This window comes from Canis aureus, chromosome 11 (assembly GCF_053574225.1).
Source record: "Canis aureus isolate CA01 chromosome 11, VMU_Caureus_v.1.0, whole genome shotgun sequence".
NCBI classification, from domain to species: domain Eukaryota; kingdom Metazoa; phylum Chordata; class Mammalia; order Carnivora; family Canidae; genus Canis; species Canis aureus.
Genome location: NC_135621.1, coordinates 37,543,269 through 37,567,799, shown reverse-complemented (window position 1 = coordinate 37,567,799; position 24,531 = coordinate 37,543,269). Strand labels below are relative to the sequence as shown.

Here is a 24,531-nt window from a genome sequence, read left to right as displayed (position 1 = left end):
GATGATGTGAATGTGCTTCTGGGCACTGTGACATGCCCTCTGGCCCTCCTGGAAGTCTGTTCCCAGGTACCAGTTAGCCAGGCAGTGCAGGAATGCCACCCATCTCACACGGGTGCCAGTGCTCATGTGATTAATACATACTGAAATCCAGACCACCCAGAGACATCCGCAAAGCAGGCACCAGGTTTCTAGGCACTGGCGACCTGGTATGAGCTCAGGATACCTGGAATTGAGATGTTAAGATGCACGTTCAAAACAGCACTAGGTGATGACTCTGAGACCTTCATTTCATTAACTCCATAAAGGTTGATCGAGCACCTACCATGTGCCAAGAACTGTCCTAGCACGGGGGTTCTAACAGTGTAAAAATATGTAGCCTGTAGGGAAGCTCCATATTCTGGAATACAGTATTCCAGTGGAATGGGATCTTAGTATGCATTAGGTTCGGGAGACACAAAAATTAACAAAGCTCAGCCTCAATGGTTTCATAACTATAAACCTTATTTCCCTCACATGTAAAATGAGTGTAAGATAATCATCTCACGGGGCTGTTTAGAGAAGGATTAAATAAAATAATACACAGGCAAGTCCTTAGCATTTAGGCCTCAGCAAATGGTACTTTCTTCCTGAAAAGTCGAACAGGGTGCGCTTAATTTCACACGCCCCACGTGTGCCTGACCCGGTGAGCGGGCCCAGGACGCCCTCCGGCCCTTAGAGGAGAGAGACGCCGCGTGCAGCTGGGCAGGGGCCGGGCGGGCCGGGCTGGGAACCCGACGCGGCCACGAGGGGGCAGCGCGCTGCAGGGAATCTCGGGGCCGACCCCAGCCCGCGGCCAAACTTCCCTGCTGCTCCCGGTCCTCCGTACGTACTTCCGTTGCTCTGACGCTCGCAGAAGCCGGGGCGTCGGGAAGGGAGCGCGGGTTCCCCCTGCCTCTGCGCCTGCCGAGGAGACTCGAGAGCGGGGTTCGCGGACTGCGCCGCAGCCGGTGCCCGGCGCGGGGGCGCGGGGGCGCGGGGCCGCGGGCGTGCGGGTCCTCGGCCGGCGGCTCCGGGGAGGGCGGGCCGCCGCCGCCAGGGGTCCGAGCCGCCCGGGGCGGGGGCCCCCGCACCGGCCCCCGCACCCGCACCCGCACCCGCACCCGCACCGCCGCTGCAGGCCGGCCCCTTCTGCGCCCCCCGCAAGGGGCCGGGCCGCGAGCGCTCCGGGGAGTCGTCGGGGAGATGCCCGGGTGTTGGCCGTGTGCCCACGCTGCGTGCCGGCGCCCGCGACCGAGGCGGTCGGGGTAACGCCGCCCAAACTTTCCTTGGCGGCCGCCTGGGAGGAGGCATCCCTGGCCGGGGTTCGCGGAGAGCCTGCTCGGGAGGGCGCGCCGAGGGCCCGGAGCCCCGGAGCCGCCCCGGGGGCCGCGACTAGTCGCCGGCGGGCGCCCGGCCGAGGGGCGGTCCGGCGGGCGCAGCGTCTCCTCGGCGGCTCGTCCGTCTCCCTCGCCGTGACCTCCGCGCGCTCCCTGCGCACGTGCTCGCGGCCGAGGAGGAGGAGGAGGAGGAAGGTCCGGCCGAGCCCGCCGGGGGCAGGGGCTCGCGGACAGGCCCCGGGCGCATGGAGGCGCCGCGGGGGAGCGCGCACGCCGAGCCCCGCTCTCCCAGGGGACCCGGCCGGCAGCCGCCGGCGCTTCCCGCCGCGGGGCTCCGCTTTCGGCGCCGCGCCCGCTGACGCCTGCCGGGCGGTGCCCCGGACCCCGCGGGGCTGGGCGGACACCGGGCCGGGCAGGTGTGGCCCCGCCGACGCGGGCGCCGCGCGCAGATCGACTGCGGGGCTCCGCCCGGAGGGATTTGGCCCGCGCGGCGCGAACTCCGGGCCCCGCACGCAGCGGGGCGGCGCCCCCCCCGCAGCGGCCCGGCCGAGCCTCGGGCGCCCCTCGGCTGGAGGCGGCCCCGGCAGAGCGCGGCTCCCGGCGGCCGCTCCGGCGCGACCCTGATGCCCGCTGCGCGCGGCGGGCCCCGCTCCGGCCCCGGGACTTAGGCAGCTGCGCGCGGCCGCCGGCGCCTCCCCATGCTGCTCGGAGCGTCCTGGCTGTGCGCGTCCAAGGCGGCCGCCGCTGCTGCGCAGAGCGAGGGCGACGACGACAGGCCGGGCGAGCGGCGGCGGCGGCGGGCGGCGGGCGAGGACATGGACGAGTCGTCGCTGCTGGACCTGCTGGAGTGCTCGGTGTGCCTGGAGCGCCTGGACACCACGGCCAAGGTGCTGCCGTGCCAGCACACTTTCTGCCGCCGCTGCCTGGAGAGCATCGTGTGCTCGCGCCACGAGCTGCGCTGCCCCGAGTGCCGCATCCTGGTGGGCTGCGGCGTGGACGAGCTGCCGGCCAACATCCTGCTGGTGCGCCTGCTGGACGGCATCCGCCAGCGGCCCCGCGCCGGCGCCAGCCCCGGCGGGAGCCCCCCCGCGCGCCCGGGCCCGGGCCCTGGCTCGGGGGCCGCCTCGGCGCTCGCGGGTGGCGGGGGCGGCGCGGCGGGCAGCGCCCCGGGCTCCCCGGTCTTCCTCCCTGCGGGGGCCGGCAACGCCACCGCCACCGCCACCGCCACCGCCAGCCTGCGCGAGCTGGCGACCAGCAGGAGCGCGCCCGTGGCCAAGGTGGGTACCTGCCTCGCGGCGCCCCCGTATCTGTGTGTGTGTGGGGGGGGCGTGACGTAGGGGACAGTGATGAGGGGCAGGGGCAGCAGGGTGGGGGGCCGTCAGTGTCGGGGCAGTGACGAGTCCCGCTTGCCAACTCTTGGGCATGGTGTCCCTACCCCCATCCTGTCCCCTTCTCTCTGAACTGCTTGTCTGCACCTGCTGTCCATCCGTCCCCTGTCTCTGAATCCTTTTCTGCACCACCTGCACTTACTCCGTGCCAGCATGCGGTCCTAGGGAACCTTGCCGCTTGTTCACATGTGGGGACACCCCACCTCCCCCAGGGTGGGAACGCCTTCCTGCTAACCTCTAGTCCCTGTAGCCCCTCTGCTAGCAGGGCCTGTTTCTCTAACTTTTTTTTTTTTTTTTTTTTAACTTTGCTGGGCCCTCCCATCTCCCCAGAAAGCGTCTTCTTCCCCTGGACCCCATACTAGCCCTCTGCACACCTCCGCTGGTCTGCGGGGGGGGGGGGGGGGGGGGGGTAAAGTGAGTGCTCAGTGTTTCCTGGGTTGTTCTGGCCATTGGGGAGACTCTGGGCCTCTTGCCTGCGTGTCTGGCCAGGGAGGATGGGGCAGAGGGAATTGTGTGACTGGGGTTGGAAGAACATAAAATACAAACTCCAGGTAACAGGAGGGAAGAATAAGTTAACCTGGAGATGGAGGGAATGTTTGGTTCAGCCCTTCTTGAACTTGGTCTGCCAGCAAGCCCTAGACCTCTTTGGGCTCTTAGGTGGGGTCACATTCCCAGGTGGGACATTATTTGAGTTTTTTGGTTTTTGGGGTTTTTTGCAACTACGTTATAGGGCATCTTTCACTGTTTCTGCTTTAGTAGAAGACTTTATCTTGGGGTTTCAGGGATTTGGTTTCAGAAGCTATTTGGAATGTATCACTTCACAACCCCCACTACTACTATTATTGTGGAGTGGGGAGGACAGCCTATGGGATGCTGGTTTAAATGAGAAGCTAGTACTCACGTTTTGTATTTTCTTTAAATGTAGAAAATTCCATTTGCAGGTAAAATAACCCATTATTATTATTATTATTTTAAATAACCCATTATTGATCTGTTGTAATTATCATTCATTTTGGAAAACACGACTTTCTCCGCTTTTGACCAGTTAAGTAGCTGGTGGTGCATAAACAATTTAAATAATCCTTCCAATGTGTGTAATACCAAGAAGCCGGAAAAGTTCTAACCATCTGAATTAGTACTACAGCATCTTTGAGGTTAGGAACTTAAGCTCTTGGGTGTTGAGCTTTAGAGGTAAATGCCCTACTTTACCGAACTGGGTGTTTCCTACAGATCACAGGAGAAAAGTCCTCTTTTCTCCTTTAACTTCTTTATTTTTCGGTCTAGCTTCCCGAGGATTACCCTGTGTCCACACAGCTTAGTGAAAACTAAGATTTGATAGGGATTGTGCTCAAGTAACTTGATTAAAATTTTGGTCTTCCGCTAAATGGTTTTGTTGGAGGTATTGGGTAGAAGAAGAATGGGCAATCATGAATAGTCAAGGAATCATTGCTGTGGGGTTGGGGGGAAGGCAGGTAAATAGTTTTTCTTTGGTTTTAATTGTGCTTAAATCCAGTTATGAGTATGCTTGTTCCAGATTTTCAAACTTCTTTTCTCCTGTCCTTGTTATTTTCATTTAAAGTATTATAATTAAAGGTCTGTTTGCAGAATAAGCAGGTTACCTCCTCATGCTCAGAAAACTGATTGGTTTTTGGAAAGATGTTTGTAGTTAAACACTAGGACATTTTGATGAGCGTGTATTTACAAATGTCCTCCCACTTCATTTTATGTGAATTATGTTTGATCTGGAAGGTTAGGAGGTAACCTCTGAAATTTGAAAGGCGGTAGCCTGAGGCAGCTCCTGAGAACTCTGTGGCATTTGTGGCATTAAAAAAAAATTTGTCAAAGAGGTTGAACTTATAACTTTAAGCAATGACACTAACGGGGTGGTAACTTTTTGTTCTCTGGACTTTGGGATTATTGGTGGACTTTCTCTGTAGGCATATGTAGGGTTTTTGGCTGTCTGAGCCTCAGGGAAACTTTAGAATGCACTCGCTTTCTTTTTGTTGTGTTAACTGAGTGTGATCCTGACCCCTTTCTTCACAGGCTCACCTCATAAGGACAAAGCTTGGGTTCCAGGAAGTCTGAGTTAAATCCAATTTTTGATTAATATTTTATCGTTTTCCAAAAGGCAAATGGAGTGACGGTGGGGATCATGGTATCTTCTAGCTTTTTAGTCACTGATGTTTAAATCAGTGGGAGTCTTCTTGGGCAGCCAGAAGTCCTGCATGGAGTGTTGCACGTTAAGCAACCCTATAAATTTGGCAGGCAAACACTTCAGCTGAAAATTTACTTCCAAATAGGCTTTTGATACTTCACTGTCTGTTGGATTGCTTTGACTCCTCATAGCAAGGCTGCATGCTGGAGGTTGCTGTATGTTAGTAGATGTGCACTTGTGTCATGATTCAGCAAATATGATACATGCCTTAGTAGAAGGTGGACTGTAAGTAGAAGACCGTCTCCAATTTTCCTAGTGAGAAGCTCCTCAGACCTTTTTTTGGGCCAACTGGGATATGTAAACATTGTAGATATGTAGATAAATATCTGCGTAGATTGGATATTTACTTACAATTAGACATTGGTTCTGCCTTATGTATAGAACGGATTGATTCTTGTTTGGTTCTACCTGGAGTTCATGAAATAATTTTTCTACACTCCTCACCGGCATCTTTTTCATCAAGGTTTTGGTTCTTAGCAGAGCTGCCTGGAATCCTCTAGCCTGGTGAGCAGAACCTCTCAGCTCTGCTTTCACTTGAGCTATCTGAGATGAGGCAGTTTTTGAATCAGTTAATTATGCTTCCCTTGGAAATTTTATACCAAGTTACAGGTACCCACTGCCCACGGTTAGGATTGTTGGTTTCTTTGTTTGCCTGTTGGGAAATACTTGCTGTTCTGCATTGCTTCTGAAAGTGATCTTTTAAAAAGTCCTGTCTTAACAGAAGCATCCCACCCTTACAATTGCTAAATGTGTGCTAAGTTTCTCAGCCTGACTTGTTTTTGTTTTGTTTTTACCATTGTGTGAGGTGACCCCTGTTAACACCCCCAACTAGCACTGGTTGAGGTGTTTCTGGGCAACATGTTTTTTAAAAAGGTTTTTTGTGGTTCTAAATTGAGTAATTTACAGAGTACTTTTTAATATGCTTTCATAAGAACTCCATTGTAAGACAATTCTAATTTTTTGAGTGATTTTTTTTTTTTTCTGGTGGGGAAAACCTCTTGCCTTATTATTTGGGCATAAACAGAATTTACTGTGGACCTACACTGTGCCCAGCATTCCAGGTGAACTGGGCCAGCCTGGGCTCTCTTTTTGGAGCTGCCGTTAAGGGAGTGAAAGCCAGGCTGGTCTCAGGAGGTTCCTGAAGGCACTGGATTGGTGTCCATCCTGTGAAGGTGAAGAGGAAGAGCATTTTCACAAATTAAAGAACTCTAGAAAATTTGGATAATGCTTTTGATGATATAAAATGTAGGTGGGGGAGCCTAGTTTGTCTGGATTGTGTTTGGCTATGTTTGGGCTATGTTTCAACTGGAAATCTCTTGTATTTCTCAGCCAGTGTGACTGGGACCCTGTAACGGGAAAAGTCAAATAAACTGGAGCATCATACAAGTGATATCTATTGGAGGTTTTATTTTATAAGGACATATGTTTATGTGTTCACTGTGTTTTGGATATAGGTTTAAGGACTGGTCTTTGAGTTCCAAGTTGACTTAAGCCACAGCCAGAGTTTATGGTTTCCTATTTGTTTCTTTCAAACTGAGGACAAAGAGACTTTCAAAGATTTCTGAAAATTCCCACTTAATGTTGTGTGGTTTTGGTTTTGCCTAATTTGATGATTTTTAGATTGATCTGTATTTGGTCAGTCTTTCCTAAGTGGTCACTGAGTTTTTCCAAAGAGTGACTTCTTTTGCCCTAAACATCTTTTGTTTACATAGCATTTCATTGGAGTGTATGCTTGCCATTACCAGTATACTTGCGTAAACATGGTTGGGAATCAAGCCAGTGAATTCCAAATAAGCACAGGCATCCCTGGGCAGGTAGGAAGGCTTGGGCAACAGTGGGCCAGACTGAGCCTTCCAAGGGGATGGGTGCCTTAGGAAGGAGTCCTATGAAGGAGATGGGGAATTGACCAGTCCAGCTACTCACTTCTCTGGAGGCCAGTTCAGAGAGAGTCTGTGGTATCTGAAAACAAGTCAGTGTGTGTTCTTTAGTCATCAGCAGTTGGGCAGCTTATGCTTGAGATTTTGTTTGAACAATGACTCAGTGCCTACCACATGCTGGGCACTTTGGCATATGTTGCTTAAAGAAATTTCACCATAATCCTGTGAGATGTGTGGCATAATTAACCAAGAGGGATTGATATATGAGCAAAATGGCCAAGTCAGAGAGATAGGAAGTGTTGGGGTCAGGGTATGTTCTTGGGCTCCGTTCACCTGCCCTTCCTATTCTGTTCTGCTGGGCTGTATCATTGGGGTTTTGTTGTCATTTGGTCTTGGATGTAATAAGGACTGCAGAGGAAATGGCCCAGCCTCTGGAGGCTTCACAGAAAGCCAGACAGCTCAGAAGGACAGCAGACAAGTGGTTGACTTGTGGTCTCTGTGGTGACAAGGGCAGACACCAGCTTTTGGAGATATAATAGGTGAGTCACAGTGAAGTCCTTTCTGGGCCTGTTTTCAGAAGGCTCCTGGGTGTGAAAACAGCACCTCTGAGACTTATACCAGTGTTGTGTTTCAGTGGCCAGTTGGTAAAGAATCTCAAGTTACCATTCATGAGTGCATGCTATGTGTCAGGTGTTCACTCAGTGCCTGTGTGTGCCAGGGCTTGAGTCAGGTGGTCTCAGCTCGTCTCATCTGTTCCTTACTACAGCTCGGTGAGGTGGCCATTTACAGAGATGGGGAAGTAGAGGCGCCAAGCTTCCTTGTTCAGAGACACCCAATGAAAAGGCGGTATACTCAAAAGGTGGACTCTGGACTGACAGGCTAACAGCTTCGTGTCAGAGGAGGCCTGTCCCTCTATAACGAACCCAGTTAATTAGAGACCAGTGTCCCACTCACTTTTAGGTCCATTTGCCCCCTGGCTGCAGATGCTTTTCTGGGTTGTGGCTGTCATCTTGTACCCCTAGGCTGTGAGCCTTGTGGGTAGTTAGGTCCTGAGGAAGGAATATCGTATCAGTTGTGGTTTTGGTGGCAATGTCATAGGCAGCTCCACGTAAACAACATGAGCAGTAAATTTGGAATCTGAATGGGTCAGAAGGCATCATATCCTCATGGCATGACTTCATAAGAAAAAGGATGGTTTCTTCCCCTTATGTTTGCTCTAGATCACCCTCACACGCTTCCCTTCTCACCTCAGGTGCCCGGACCAGCCACAGCTCGGCCAGGGACTTGGCACACAGGATCAGCTTCTCCTCCAGGGACTGAGGCCCACTGCCCGCCCTGTGCGTGTGGCTGCAGACAGGGTGTATCCCTGGGCTTTGCAGAGTTCTGTGAAGAAGGAGGGCAGAGGTAGAGCACAGGGGTGGGGAGCTGTAGCACAGGTGGAGTTATCCTGAGTTCTTTACTTCCTCACCATGTGCCTCTAGGCAAAGGTTTAGCTTTTCTGAGCCTTCTTATTAGTGAGAGGGATCCTATCTGCTTTATCAGATAAATGAGAGGATGTACCTGCAGTGCCTAGCACACATAATTGGCTATCATTTCAGCGCCTATTACTAATACAAAAATCTCAAAATTTTGTGTCACCAGTGAGGCACACTTCACAGGGCCTACCTTCCTGCTAGTAGATTCATTTATATGGTATCTTAAGAGTGTGTGTGTGTGTGTGTGATATAATGCTTTGCCTTGAGATTTGAAGTTGGCCTGTGTCACTGTGACTAGGTTGTTGAGCATTGATGCGCAACAAAGTTATATGCTTGAATCTGTTTGTTTCACCTTTTAAAATTGCTTCTGATTTCTATCTTTGTTATCACAGGTAGTGTTCCTTATCCTTATAAGATTCATTAAAGTGAAACAAAATCCAAATTATAACTGTTTTAAGAAAGGCAGTAGCGGAGAATAATGCCACCCAGTTGTGGGTATAGCTGGTTGGCAGGCTCTCCTGAAAAATGAAGCACACCTCCTTAATCTGTAGGACACAATAGCTTGTCTACAACTGCCTGGAATTAGGCTGCTCAGTGCGGTTGAGCTGAGCAGAATTATATCCAATTGTTCCTTCGTTCCGGCTTTTGAGAGCCCGTTTGCTTGCTGGAGCATGACGAAATCGGGTCTCAATTATGCAGTTGTTTTAAGTGTGTATTTCAGTTCAATCTTTATTTAATCTCTATTTTTTGCAGTTAATGTGCTCTTTTTCGGGGTACATATTTGAAATAAAACATCAGCAAGGATTTAGTTAGAGGAAAATGCTCATTATAGCACCACTTGCAAAGGCCAAGGTCAGTTTTTATCAGATTGCCTTGCTTGGAAGATCTTCATATTTGATGAATTAGAAATGCATGCTCAATGGGCATCCTGTAGGAATTCTAATTAACCTTAAAAGAATAAGGTGTCAAGCTGAAGGTGTTGGCAGTGGTGAATGGTTTAAACATGTGCTAGCACAGTATAACGTGGGGCTCCCTTTGCCCATTGAGTGGAAGTTAGAATAAAAAAAGGCATCTAAAGTAGAAGCACAATCTGAATTCTACTCACAGGCGCTGCTTTTTGGGCCCTTGGTGGCTTATGGTATTTAGAGGTGCAGTTGTCCTTTGAGAGACCTGCAAGAGCAGCCGAGAGGACTTGCTTTAGTGGGGTGTTTCTCTCATCTGGCACACATGTTTACATTGGTAACGGATATGATGGTTATCTGCAAACATGAAGATATTATGATATTTGCATTTCTGCTTAATGGAATGTATGCATAATGCTCATGTGAATTTATATGAGTTTAAATGAATTAAGATTTGCCGCAGGAATTCAAGTCAATAGAAGTGGTGAGGGATTTTAAGAGCACACTGGTAGTGGGAGTGGATATACATGTTCTAGAGCTCAGAGTACGTTCTCAACAATGCTCAGACAGGAAGCAGGCTTCCAGGAGCACCGGGGCGTCACGGCGAGGCTGTGACAGTAGTTTAAGGGACAGGATGGTGTGCATTCTCTTCTGCTTCACTGACAACTTATTTAAGTGCCTACTAACGTCTCAGGCACTACAATAACACTTGGGGTAAAAACTATATAGGTCTTTAGAAAGTGGCACAAAATTTGCTTGTCACTTTGCAGCAAATGGAACACCAAGCTCATTTTCAAAATGGTGCTGTTCCTGGCAACAACAGCTCCTGTGCCTTCTTTGACAGTTAAATTCCCAAGGCTTTGTTTGCTCTATACACAAAACTGCAGCACCACCACCTTATTTATCCCTAATGGTTTAGAAATTTCTGTGTAAGTATTTACTGTTATGGACAAACCATTGGATTCCTTAACTCTTTATCATCATACTTCAAATTCTGCATAACTTAAAAATTGCATGTGGTTCCTTTTCCCAAACATAGGTAAAGGTCATTAAAGCCAGATGTGCTTGTGCAAGATGAAGCCTGCAGAGCATCAGGAACAGGGCAGGCATGCAGACTTTGCGAAGGTACATCACCTTAAAACCGATAACCAACGAGACCCGCCCTTATCTACCAGCTTAACCATGGGTTACCAGCAGTGAACCCACGGTGCCTGTGGGTTAATTAGGTCACTAGCAATGATTGTCTGGATCATATTTGTAGTCTGAAGGTGTGTAGGATGAAAGGTGGGTGCTCCTAAAGAAAAGACAGCTCTTCTTTTGCTGAATAGCCATGCTGTTGTGCCTTCTATGGCTGAATTTGTATTGTCTGGTTCTTACAGATTTGGGCATTTCTCTGGTGTCACCTGACAAACTTAAGCTTTGGCCTGTGGTCTGTGAGATGAGTTTTCCCAGACTCAGGTTGTTGCCCTCAACATCTCAAATGAGGCAACTGATCTTGGATTCTGAGGACTTGTATGTACCATGTGGTTGAGCCTCAGCAGTGAGAACCCGCTGCAAATATTGGTAGCCTGTTGAATGATGGATTGCAGCTCCTTGGCTTTCCCATCTGTCCTTCGCTGGAGCTGTTGTGCCCTCGTGGACCTGTGTCCCCCAGGGCTGCGTGGATGAGGCCCGGCCAGCAGGGGCGGCCCTGGCAGTTTTGGACGCATGTGATGTCCATTCCCAGGCAGGTGGAAGCTGTCTCCCATACAGCTGCTCTAAAGAAATGGACAGAATGCTTTACTGAGCGGAGCTAGCGACCCATAAATGTTGAAACTCAGATCAAGGCAGAGGTGAAGAGTACAGGCTGGTGGAAGTCTTTTCCTCCCGGGGCTGGGTCTTCTTTGTGCTGTCCTTCCACTGCGGGGGTGATGTCCTCTCTGAGGGCCCGGAGCCCCCAGAGTGTGTGATGCTCTGTTCCGGGGTCAGCTGCTGGCTGGTGGGTTTCATTTCTGCCTTGTGAACCATGATTCACAAGGTCCTGTTCAAGGTCCTGTTCAAGGTCCTTTTACATACTGACATTCTTCCATTCCCCTAGACTTCGGCAATTTCTTGCAAATCAAAACATTTCTTTTTTAATTTAGGCGTTTAGGACATAGAATTTTCTTTCTTGCTCCTTTCAGCAGAAGGCATATGTACTCTACATGGGGTTAATAGCCAGTCAGTGAAGTGTGGTTGATATTAGTTGTAGCATTTCCTGTGTGTCTCCACACTAATCAATGCATCAGCTTTAACCACCCAGCACCTACGGTCTGTCCCCCAGGGTGCCAGTTTTCCACCTAATGCTTTACTTCCTGTAATAGAAACCCTTCCTCATATAACCCTGGGCTGTGCATCTGGGGTCATCATGAACTGAACAACTCCTGAGATGCACCCGACAGCCAGGCCCTCTGTGGGAGACCCCGGGATGTTGGGTGGCTTGCGGGTCTGTGTTGAGGGCAGTGGTCTAGGTCAGGTCCCGGACTACTCCCTCCCAGGTCAGAAGGTGGCTGTCACCAGCCCAACCCACTGAAGCCCAAACCTCTGCAGCCCTATCTTTTGTCTCTTCTGCACATAAAAAATGATTCCATTTTTATTTCCTCAAGCTGTTTTCAGTGTTTTTTCTTCACTGTTCCCTTCTGTGGGCTGCATGTTTTCCTGACAATTACTGCTTTGTTGGCCCTTTAAAGTTTGGATCATCTGGCTTCCCAGAGGCAACAGTTCGTCATGTGGTCTCTGGTCCCCTTCCTCTGGCTTTCTTAGTGATTAACGGGCTCTCCCCAAAACTGGCAGTGGCTCAGAGGAGGGGACGGGGGTACCTTGCTGCCCTGTGGCATTGCCTTCCCTCCCAGGGGTTAGAGGCTGGGCGTGGAGTGGTCCCCAGTCTTCAGGGACCACCAGTTTGGGGCCTTAGAGCTTCTTTCCAGGTGCACATGGAAGTCTGCTGTGGATTTAGGGCAGCTGTCCCAGAAATGGTGAGGCTATCCCTGCATCGGGAGGAGGGTTTGGCCTGTAAGCCAGCATCTCTCCAGAGACAGCAGAGTGCTCCTTTGCTAGGCTCAGGGGAAAGACCTCCTGTAGGCTACCCGTGGGAGGTCAGACCGGAGAGAGTGGCCATGGGGGCTGAGAAGAGCATGCCTAGAGCAGTTAATGCCACCCAGCAGGCCCAGGAGCTCACCCCCTTCTATGCCTGCTGGGCCACCACGTGGCACCTGCTGGTTCTTGGGTGTGCTCACGCTGAGGCTGAGGGCATCCTGTCTGTTCAGGGTTGGTATCCGGTGAATGAGGACATCTTTCTGGTTGTTCCACCATCACATGGCGTTTTCGTTGGCAACGGTTTACCTTTGGATGAACAGATATGTCTGGTGTCTGCCTTGGGGAATGTTCCTGGCTGTGCTCTGTGGGGTGCACACTGGAAGGTCATGCCAACCTGAGAAGCAGCCTTGTGTCATGGGCGGCAACTTCCCTATTTGAGGCTCCCGAGGTAACACACACAGACCTCCCCTGCTCTTACCTGGACAAACCACATGGAGAACTTTCTCTGCCTCGTCACTTCTGCCTCCTGGGCCCTGCTGGGTGTTTCTCGAGTTGTGATTCCTAAGGGCCCCTCTGATCTCTTCCTCTGGTCTCCCATCTGTTCTCCCTGGTCCCCACCCCACTGCTGCCTTTGTGGGAAAGCTGCTGCCTGCTGGGTGATAACTTCCAGCCTGTTGTGCTGAGCTGTCCCCAGGTTCCAGGTCCCCTCTGGGTGGACTGGTACCTTCAGACTGGGTAGCCTGTGTATCCCAACTTCTTTGCTAGCTGCTCCCTTCCCAGCCATACCCCTCCTGCTGCATTCTTTCCAGCAACAGGTGTTTATTTGAGGTCTTGTATTATCTTCTTAAAAATTCACACGAATGTTATTTTAGAATATGCTTCCTCTAATTTTTGTGGGGTTTTCTGCTCAAACTTGGAATCAGATGGGTTTCCCATGACTTCCCACAGCCCTGCAGGCCCCAGCACATCGGGCACAGCTATGGGAGGTGAGGTGCCACTGAGCACAGTGGGATGTCCTGGCTTCCAGCCACAGGAGAGGGCTCCCGCATGGGGCTTCTCTGAAGAGGAGTGGGTGGTCTCTCCGGGTCCTGACAGTGGTGTGCACTGAAGGAGGGCTGTAGATGGGGCTGCTGCCATGGGCTTGGCCCATTTTCAGGAGACCCACTCCCTCCTGTGGGTGAAGAGCTGCCATTGCCCTGGTACACCACGTGGAGCATAGCCTTCATCCTGGAGTATGGTTGGTCTGGCTGAGGCTTATTTTCTAATAGTTGGCATTTGGCCTTCCCTGTGAAGCAGTCCTGGGCTGTTGCTGAATGAAGGATGTGCCGTGACTTGTCATCATTGTGGGGAGAGGTGGCTGTTGCTTGGGAACACTTCTGCTTTCTGACTGTAAGTGGGAAACATTCTGTTGGGTTGAGGGATTTTCAAGCCTGTCGGTTTTCAAGGTGACAACTGTTATGTTGACAGATACAGTGAGGGGTGTTGCATGGGGTGTTGTGGACTCAGAGTGGCAGCCTGGCTGGCGGAGGATAGCCTGAGAGATGTCCCACGTGGTACTTGGTGATGCTCTATGTTGATGTTTGTGTTTATTTTAGTTATTCTTTCTATTAGGTCTAGCGGCCCACTAAAAAATTTATGGTAGTTACAAGAAATCTTATTTGGAAGCAAATTAATTAATTAATTAATTTATTTTTGGATTTTACATTTTATTTTATTTTTTTAATAATAAATTTATTTTTTATTGGTGTTCAATTTGCCAACATACAGAATAACACCCGGTGCTCATCCCGTCAAGTGCCCCCCTCAGTGCCCACCACCCATTCACCCCCACCCCCCGCCCTCCTCCCCTTCCACCACCCCTAGTTCATTTCCCAGAGTTAGGAGTCTTTATGTTCTGTCTCCCTTTCTGATATTTCCCACACATTTCTTCTCCCTTCCCTTCTATTCCCTTTCACTATTATTTATATTCCCCAAATGAATGAGAACATATAATGTTTGTCCTCTGATTGACTCATTTCACTCAGCATAATACCCTCCAGTTCCATCCACATTGAAGCAAATGGTGGATATTTGTCGTTTCTAATGGCTGAGTAATATTCCATTGCATACATAGACCATATCTTCTTTATCCATTCATCTTTCGATGGACACCGAGGCTCCTTCCGCAGGTTGGCTATTGTGGACATTGCTGCTAGAAACATCGGGAAGCAAATTTAAATAAAAAGTTAGTCAAGTTAAAGAACCTCATTAAGCAAATATTGTGAAGATGAGGCGTGGATGACTATAGTTTGGATAAAAACCACCTGCAGTCACAGAGTAAGTCGACTCTGTTTCCCTAGAGCATCTCAACATTTTATCTTTTCCACTCATAGTTTCCTCTGTATCTTAGCTGCTGGGCCTGGGCACTGGATTTTTAAGATTGGAGAGGGTTGGGTGAGGTGAATATGAGAGAAGGGGCAGCATTTGATGCTTGGAAGCCAACTTTTGGAAAAACCACTTAAAAATTTTTTTTCAACCCAAATAGCAAGTGTGAGCAACTTAGCTTTTGGGGTTTGTTTCGGGCTGAAATATCAATGGGACAGGGAGACTAAGAGTGACGTGTGTTTTGGGGGTCCTCATGCTTACTGAGCTGGGGTCCGAGCTGGGCCATCATCACACCCATCTGCAGCTTGGGGCACCCACCTGGCATGGAGTCATCTTTACACCCACCTGAACCAGTCACGTACCAGACTGGTACCTGAACTTGGCAAAGTGTGATCACAGCAGAAAAGTGGCACATGGTTCAGAATGGAGGGATACACGAGGGGTAAAGGAAATGGACGAAACAGGCTCTGAAACAGGCTCTCCCACCACCTTGTCCCCAGAGCTCTAGTGTCCTGGGGGTGTGCGGGCTCCAGGGCTCGTCTCAGGGCAGAGGGCTCTGCATGCTGGTTCCCAGTCTTAGAATCCCAGCTCCAGCTCCAGGGCCACTGCAGGGCTGTCTGGGTAAGCTCAGGACAGCATGCGGAGTGGGGAGGGCCTGAGTGAGTACTGACATCTTACAGGGACAGAGATCCTTTTGGATTTTCCTTCATCAGCTGTGTCTGTGTCGCCCAGTCTTATCCTACTGCATCAGGAGCATACTATGTCTTCCTGCCTGCTTCTCAGCACCAAACCCAGGTTCTATTGCACCAGGCCAGGTCCCCGATGGCCCACTCCCTGCCAGCCTGCTGCTCTTCCCAGTCTGAACAATTATCCCAGAATGCTGTTTGGTTGTCATAGCTCCTCAACTTCTTTGTTGGGCCAGATTCTAGGTTCTGTGGTCTTATTTCTGTATGACCTGTGGCCACAGGGCCAGGAGCTTGTGCCTGTTCTCCCATCCTGCCCTGTGAGGTGCCTCCTGCCACTTGCTCAGTGCTTGCACAAGACCCGGTGCCTTCTCTGCCATTGATCATGGTGATCCTTCCCCGAAGGACTGGTACCCCCCTCCTCTGTCCTTGTCCTCAGGACACACAGAGGAGCCTGTTATCACATCATCGGTGTGTGCTTCCTTAGGTGTCCTCCACCACCCCGTGTTGTCCCAGGGACAATGCTCTAGCCACTCGTCTCATCTCTCCAGTGCCGACCACTACGGGAGGGACTATGCACTTCTCTAAGCCATACTTGTCTACACACAAACATCTGAAGCTCTTCTCTAGAATTTGTCATTCTTTAGGTCTTGAGTTTCTCCCCCTGTGCAAGTGTTCGTCAGGGTTCACCATAAGTTTGTCAGGATCAGGACAATGCCTTGCGTTGAGTCTGAGCAATGTGGGAGCAGGACTTGTGTTGTGGTACTGGTATAGGTTAGTTGGTTTTTATGAGGAAGGAAAACCAGGAAAGGACAAATGAGTTATGGAGGGCTGCACAGGGCCCTGGGCAGGCCTGGAGTCTTGGGGCCTGAGCGTCTGGATGGACGTGCCCCTCTCCACATCTCCTGGCAGTGTGTGGGTGGGCCAGCCACTGGGTATGGGATGTGACTGCTGGGCTGCAGTGACCTCATCTGGGGCCCAGGAAGAGCATCTAGCATCTCAAAGGACTGAAGCTGAATGTGTTGAGACAGGTGTTTAATAAATGTGGTCTGTCATTATTTTTGAGCCTTGAGTTTTCATAATAATAAGTAGTCGAATGGCTGAACCCCAACAGAGATGTCTGGGACCCTGTAGAAGGACATGAGGGCAAGGTTGGGGGACCCTACAGAGTCTATATATGTGTATCTTTTTTTTTTCAATCCTTCCTTTCAAAAATTTCGGGTATCCCTTTTATCTAGTTTTGGATCACCTGCTGGTGTCATAGATTTTAGGGTATTCAAGTAAAGTAATGTTCTTGTTAGCTGCACTTCTCACATTCCCAGAGCAGCCCCTGGGAAGGGAGAGTTAGAGGCTATGCTCACCCAGAGGAGTCGTGGCCATGGGTAGGAGGTGGGCCCTGCTGTGTGCTTAGCCTGTGACCTCTGCCGGAGCCCTGGCTCCACATGAGCCTCACAGTGGCCTTTTGAAGGTCACACGACATTGGCTGGTAGCCTTTCCAAGTGTGTGGGAGGCCCTGTATTCCCCTCCCTGTCTCTCAGGAGATTGGGGGCCTGTGCCTTCTCTCAAGCCTCCTGTGGCCTCCACTGCCACAGCCTCCACTGACATGGAATCAGTTCACTTCCCGTGGTCTTGGGTCCTCTGTGGAGAATCTCCTAAAAGGCACTGACCAAGGCTTTATTGAGGATCATGGGCCTTAAGAGGCTTCACGTGACCTCACAGCCAGCCCCATCACGTAGAGCAGCCTTCTGTGTTTACCGTCCTGATGGTAACACCCTCCTCGTTGTGGGGAGCCCTCTTCACTGGCTGCCCTTCCCTTCCTCTCTGTTCTCACGGTCCTGTTAGTAAGCCCTTCCAGCAGTTACCATTATGTCTCCTTTCCTCTTGGTGCCTTCCCTGGGGCCTCCCCTCCAACCCAGTGGCCTCTGAGGCTCTCTCCTCAGCAAAAGCCCTTTCCTCCCTCACTACTATTCAGATAAGCTCTTTCCCTGGCTCTGTTCCTTTCCTCTGCCCCCCAAGCGCCATGAGCCTGGAGTGGGTCACAGAGCAGGCTTTCCCTTTCTTCCGAGGAGAGCGGCGTTGGGTGGCACCTTCCTAGAGATGCCTGGGATGAATGGCCACGGTGCCTGTTTCTTGGAATCACAACTGCCAGTGGCTACTGGGAGGCTGTTAGAAGACAATGAATACAGGGACAGTGCTGCACTCTGCCAGAGGACGTGAGCACACCAACACCCCTAAGGCCAGTGTGGGCTCTGTGGGTTGACGAGCAGCCCCACAGTCACCAGGCCCAGTGAAGGCAGTACTTGAATTGTTGCTTTGGTGCTGTTGGCGCAGCACATGGACACTAGATCTGTGCGTATTTATTGTTTCCATCTGCTGCTTGGTCAACAGGTCTGATAAGCCAACACTTGTGTGAATTATTTGGTAGCACCAAAATGAGATTCTAAACATAGTCTTATAAATGGTCCAAGAAAAGATGCCTCGTCAATTATTCAAGAGAGACACATCAAGGTCTCCTGGCTTGTCACTGATTCCAGTTCTTTCAAAATGATTTATTTGTTCATTGTCCATCAAGTGACCTTTCTAGTTATGTGTTTTCTGCTTCTGGGTCCTAGGACACTTGGTTTAGTAGTTTGAGTCTATCTTGTCTATCTTGTAAGGATGCAGAAGTTAATGCCCAGCTGTCTGGGTAAAATGTCTGGAACTTGGTAAAATGTCTGACTTGTTCACTTTTCACTCAATAACTAATACATGCTAATGTATATAAGTTAAGTATGTTTATATGTATATATATACATGTACATTGATATATAGAAAATATATGTATATCTTTTTGCTTTTCATAATTTCTGCATTTAAGGTGATTAATTTGACTGGCAGTTCATCCCTTTGAGAGTTTGGAGACGAGCTGACTTCTGATCCTGAGGTTTGCTTAAGATTACTTGGCCCTTTGAAATACATTGTATAATGGAAAAGGTCATCTGGGTGGACTGTTGTTGGTGACTGTGGGAATCGGGCTGAGGAAAGCACCCCAACTTGCTATGTGGCCTATCCAGGTCTTGTATGTTCTCCTCCTGGACTCCTGCCCTGTGCTGTCAGTGAGGGTGGGATCCTAGCACTCCCCCTGTCTGCTGCTGGGCTTGGGCACATCGCTCACCATCCAGAGTACCCATTTCTGTTCATGCCTCTGTGCAGGGTGACAGGGAGCTGTGGCTGTTCCCTCACTGGTCCATAGTGTCACTTTGCCAGAACTCACTAGGAAGCCAATGTAGAGTGAGTTCCTCCAAGGATAGCTTTGTCTTTTGGACAAATTGGTAAGATGCTATGGCTCAATCTGTGTATAAATTTGTGCACGTGTAGGCTGGCACATTTGAGAAATGGAAGAAGGGTTGAGTCGTTGGCTCTGGGGAATATGATTGCTGACTGGGGCCATTCTAATGAGTAATAGACCCCATTAGATCATAGTAAAATACTTGATGTATAATTAAAGATAACATTAGTCAGGCAGAAACCATAATATTTAAAGATGTGAAAGGAATAATCTCTAATGCTGAAAAGTACATTCATGACTTAAGAAGCAGAACATAACGTGGATGTATTTGAATCATGAAGTTACTAAGACTTGGTTATAGACAGGCTGCTTATTTGTCAGGACAGCTGGTGTCTCAAATATTTGTAGTGACAGTGACCATAGTGCTTTAAAGAAAAGTATTTTAGGTGAATTAACAGCTTGTGGAGCAGTCCTGGATTGGTGATTTTACCAAAAGAAGTAGTTCTAGTTTTTGTCTTCGGTGGAGTAGGCAGAGAGAGCCGTGTACGCCCTGGGTCTGAGTTCCTGTCTGCACTTACTAGTGTTCCATCCAGAATTCTCCTTCCTCCTTTGCCCCCTTTTCTCCTTTATTCATTTGTTTTTTTCCTGAATCCAGAAACTTTGCTGGGGTACCATATGCAGGCCAGACACTGTTCTGTGCTCTGGGGAGAACAGCAAGCCTCGCCGAGCTCTGCCTGTGGAGCTCACACCCTCGTGAACAGAAAACACAGGGAAGTTGTGACCTGATGGCGGGAGTGGCAGGACCCACCTGACTTGGTGTAAACTTCTTTGGTCAGACATTGAGCACATCCTCTGTCCCCCTGGGGACCAGTGCTCTAGCACGGATCCTTCCGCTTTGAGCTGAGATGTTTCTGGCTTGGCTTGAGCTCCTCACTTCTTTAATCAGGAGTCAAGTGTCTGGCAGACAACTTGAGTTATTAATAACGCTGCTATTAATATTCATATTGACAGTCATTTGCACTTCTAAACCTCTTTGCATCTCAAAGGTTACCACAGTATTTCATAAACTGCAGATGAATGGCTTCAAACACAGGCGGGGGGGCTGTCTCCTGCAGTGAGCGGACAACCGGGAGCCAGGCACACAGAGAGGAAAAGCCACGGGGGAGTTCATTTGTTCAGAGGAGCCAGTGCTGTTAAGCAGTGTCTGTCTCTGTGCTAGGTGTTCCCGTCAGTCGGCTGCGGTCTGGTCGGGGAAGGCCTGCACCTCATGTCACAGGTGTCCATGTGGCACCTGTGTCTCCTGGGCATGCTTCCATATGCTGCTGACATCACAGAGAGCAAGATCAAGTCTCTGGCTTCCCAGAGCTTCCAGTGGGTTGATATTATGGGGGTGCTGTCCAGAGACTGAATAAAATGCTGATTAAAAATCTCAGATACAGTGGAGATGTTTTGTAAGATATGTATTTTTATACTCTACTTAAAAAAATCATGTGTTTTCTTTAGAGTTGATAGATGATTTTTAAAATACTATTGGAAGATTGAAACCATCCTTTAAAATACAACAGCTGTGTTCTTGTATCGATGCAGTGGTTCGACTTGGGTCACATGTTGAAATCCTTGGGGAACTTGCCCAAACATTGAAGTGTGGGTCCGGCCCAGAGGTCCTAATATAAATGGTCTGGGTGCAACCTGGCATCAGCTTGTCAAAGATCCCCAGGTGATGGTGATGCTGATGCCAGGGTTGAGCAGTGCTGGTCTAAACCACAGAAAAGTTGGTGGGGTAGAGGGAACCTTTTCTGGAAACCCATTCCCAACCTGCAGAGAAATATAAAGGATTGTGAAAGCAAAGGACTGGAGAATCCCGCCTGATCTGTGCAGGAAGGATGAGCAGCTGGACTAGGCCAGGTGAAGAGGAAGGAAGAGTGTTCTAGCAGAGGGAACAGCAGGCATAGTGGCCTGGAGTCCTAAAGTGTTTGGAGCAAATGGGGAACTGAAAGGAAGTGGTTGAGGGCCCAGTGGGGATCATGAGACCAGCTTGAGATAAGGTTGGAGGGGCCGGGGGAGGCAGAGGTGCAAGACCATGCGAGGGATATTGGTCTTTACCTGCTGGTGGCTGGAACCATTTTATTTATGAGCCTGGAATTATTCTACTCATTAATTCACTTAAAGAGTAATTCTCTAGAAAAATAATTTTGTACAAAAACAATGAATTCAATTCATGAATTACTTAGTGAAATAGGTACTCTGATTACCCACATTTAATAGATGGGGAGACTGAAGCCCAGAGAAGTTGAGTGGCTTGTCACACAACTGGTGGGTGGGAGCTGGGACCAGGTGGACTCTGGCTTTTGCTTTGGGCGGTGCATTTTTGTAGGATTGATGCCATGAACCTCATTTCACAGAGCAGGAAACCAAGGTGTGAGCTGGGATTAGAATTCACTTCTGATTGCCTCAAAGTTCCCATTATTTTCTCCTCACCAGCTGCCTGGACCAGGGGAAATTAAAATATTTTGTGCTATCTTTTACCGTATCATAAAAAAAAAATATGTGTATAAAGATGCAAGTCATTGGTAGAATTTTCATAGCTGAACATAAAGAGGAGCTGGTGGGGGACGTGATGGGAACAGGAAGATTCTCTCTGCTCTGTTGCTGGAATGCTGGTGAAGGTCAGCCCTGCCTTTGGGGCCGAACACAGGAAGAGGCTTTTGAAGGTCATCTTGTGTCATTTCACAGCGCAACATGGGAAGTACCTGCCTTGTATTGGGGAGATGGGTCCTTGGGTTCTTGCTTATGTTTCAGTTTGTTCTTGATTCACATAGTGAAATGAACATTATGGAAAATGTGTACCCAGTGACCCCAAGGAAGTGTCAGTGCTGTCTTTTTTTTTTTTTTTTCTATGTTTTCTTGCAAAGGTAGCCTCTCCCCAGCATCTGAGTCTTCTCCTCTCTGGATTGAGTGTTAAAATCAGGCCCAGATGTTTGTAGGGCTCCACATTTGTGGCCATGGAGACAGACTGAATACAGGATTTTTTTTCCCTTGGACATCTGCGCTTACATGTCTCAAAAACATTTACAGAAAGCTAATGGATTAACATGTGTTCAAATAAAGTCTTTTGATGGCTTGAATTCTTAATCTCATTCTCCAAAACAGTACTGTCCACAGAAAGAATGTGAGCCACATGTATAATAAAATTTTCTAGCAGTCACATTATAAAACGTAAAAAGCAGCAGATGAAATTAGTTTTAATACTGTGTCTTATTTAACCCACTGTATCCAAAATATTGGCATGCAAGCATAAGCCACTACAAATAATATTAGTGAGATATTTTGCCTTCTTTTGTCCAGGCTTCCTTTGAAGTGTGGTGTTTATTTCACACTTAGAGCACATCTTGGTTCTGACTCACCCCCTTCCACACACATGGCTGGTGGCACCATGTTGGAGGGCTGGGTTTGAGCACTTAGGATACTCTAAGTGCCATGAGAGAGGTTCTGATGCCAATGTGCTTTTTCATTACTCTGACCGATTTGTACCCGTATGATGTACTTTCAGAAGGCTAATAGGCAACGATCTGAAGTTTCCTCTGATACCGAGATTGTTGTAGTGATAGAATCTGCAAACCACTGCAGGAATTTTGGGGCTGAGCCTAATGTAGTAACAGCCTGGAGGGCTTATAAAAGGCACGCTGAGAAATTGCTCTGAAACCCAGAAGGTGCACATTTTTCAGACCCAGCTGATTATTTAAATTTCCCAATGGGAAGTTATTACTTCTCTGACATGTCTCCTCATCAGCAGTCTTTTTTCAGTGGTCTTGATGGACATGGAGTCTAATTTTGTTTTTCTTCTGGCCCCTTTTTGGAGGGAGTGGAATCTGATGTCTGGATTTACATTCCTTCAGAGGAAGAGTGCTCGGTGTTTTAGGATTAAGTGATTACAAGGCTGTCACCTGCCAGCCTGTCCATTTTCTGAGGTGACAGGCAGTATCATAAGGGGAGGTGGACAGTTTCCCCTTCTCCATCATCCTGTTATAGCTTTATGGTTTGGGGGAATATGCATGGGGGTGGCCTGTACTTTCCCTGTGCATTTGTCACATCCTTCATGCAATGCTTTTGTTAGCTGACACGTACAGTGCATTGAGTAAATAATTCTGGGCTCATATTTCAAGTGAGGAACAAGTGTATAATAGCCTTGTTCTGGGGGCCTGATGTGCCTGCAGTGGCTTTTTGCAGCATTTAGATTGAAAGCTAGAATAATGGAAACAGTGGAGTTTGAAAGTTCACTACATGGAAATTGGATTTTTGCATTTTATTATTTACATTGTGTATTATCAGATTTATATTTAAGGTGGTGAGGATTATTCTGTTTAAATGATACTATTTAATAAAGAGTCAGCTTCTCATCAGAAATTCAGTTGATGGGTTCTATCTGGAGTGGGCATGGTTGGGAACCTGGGGTGTCCTCTTGTGTCCTCACTAGGAGGTGGGGGCCCCAGTTACTGTCCCCCACGTGGCCGCCTCTCAGTGTTTTGTTAGTCATAGTTGAGACAGCTTGTCCTTCAAACAAGAAATGGAAATCTTAGCACACTTTCCCCTTCCCTCTGGTGGAGTCTCTCTCTGGGCAGCCTGTTTTAAAGCTTTAATCTCTGGGATGAAATCTCCCTTGGTGAAGGTTGCCCTTAAACCTGATGTGATGATGCGCTAAGCATGAGTTCCCCTGGGGAGCACGTTCTGACCGGCAGAAGTGAACTTGGTCCTCAGACAGTAATTGTGAAGCTTTTTTTGGAAAGCCATCCCCCACCAGAGCAGAACATAGCATTGGGGCAAATATTTCACTCAAAGAGAACTGACCTCAGTCAGAATGTGTGTGTGATAGTGTTAGCCCTCTACCTGGCCTGTGGATGAGGATCACGAGCACATTCCTATCTGATAAGAGAAATTAAATCCATCCTCAAAGGTGATGTGGGCATTTGAGGAGTAACTGAGAAGGCATTACTGAGAGAACGCTGAGTTGTGTGTTTTTTCTCTATCTTCTTAGTGATTTTTTAATTTGTACCTTTGTTGGACAGATTGGCTCTGTTGAGAAGGAAATAATGGGGGTATTAAAGAGGTAGAAAATGCGGTGGGATTCCTGAAGGGAATCGTAAGGTTGGGAATAGATGGACACTGCGGGCCAAGGGTGCCGCAGATGGGGCATCAGGTGCCATCTCTCCACATACGGAAGCCACTGCAAAAGAGGAGCACATTGGAGTGAGAGTTCACGCACATGAGCACTTCTGGTGCCCTGGGAATGCACTGTGACTGGGTCCTGCAGACGATGTGCTCACACTGAGCTGGGATTTCCTGCAGACCCATCCTACAGAGCCACCCACCCACCTCCCGGCACTCTGTGGCCTTCTCAGTTGGCACCACTACGTCATTGGTGGGGCGCTATGCAAAGTGAAATTCTGGCCCCTTATTCAGGTTATAGGAGTTTAAGATAGGACCATGGTGCAGGTGAAGGGGCCCAGGCTGTGACTCCCAAGACTTAGGGTGCTTTGCATTTTCCATTTCATTTGTCACCTTTAATGATTGTAGCCTGGAATAACTCCTGCTCTTTTCCTGTTGGATTCATAAAACAGGACCTCGAATGTTTCATGTGTGCTGTATGGCGTGCAGGAGCTCCTCCTGTGCTCTGGAGGTCAGGTTGACTATTGAATGTGCTGTGTAAGGTGTTATTGCAAATTGCTGTGCTAATGTTAGGTGGTGTTCTAAACGATGTGTATTTTGTATTTATGCCTATTTTATGGTACTTGTGGTATAACGTTACTGTCTAAATGAGGGTAGAATTTTGAAGTTGTATCTTTGCTTTGATGAAACATATTCAGTTATGATTTATTTCAAGCAGAGTATCTGGCCTGTAATTCAGTCCTGAGTTATAACATTCAACTTTGATATGGCTTCCAGTAGTACTTTA

The 24,531-nt window shown here is 48.9% G+C and overlaps 1 protein-coding gene across 1 annotated transcript in view; it reads left to right on the top strand.

Moving 5' to 3' along the window:
* Positions 1-2,053: 2,053 nt before the first annotated feature.
* Positions 2,054-24,531, top strand: part of SH3RF3 (SH3 domain containing ring finger 3) — a 355,587-nt gene continuing 333,109 nt past the window's right edge. The window contains exon 1 of the mRNA XM_077915849.1: positions 2,054-2,632. Within this exon, the coding sequence (XP_077771975.1) occupies positions 2,054-2,632 (579 nt within the window). The remainder of the gene's footprint in view (positions 2,633-24,531) is intronic.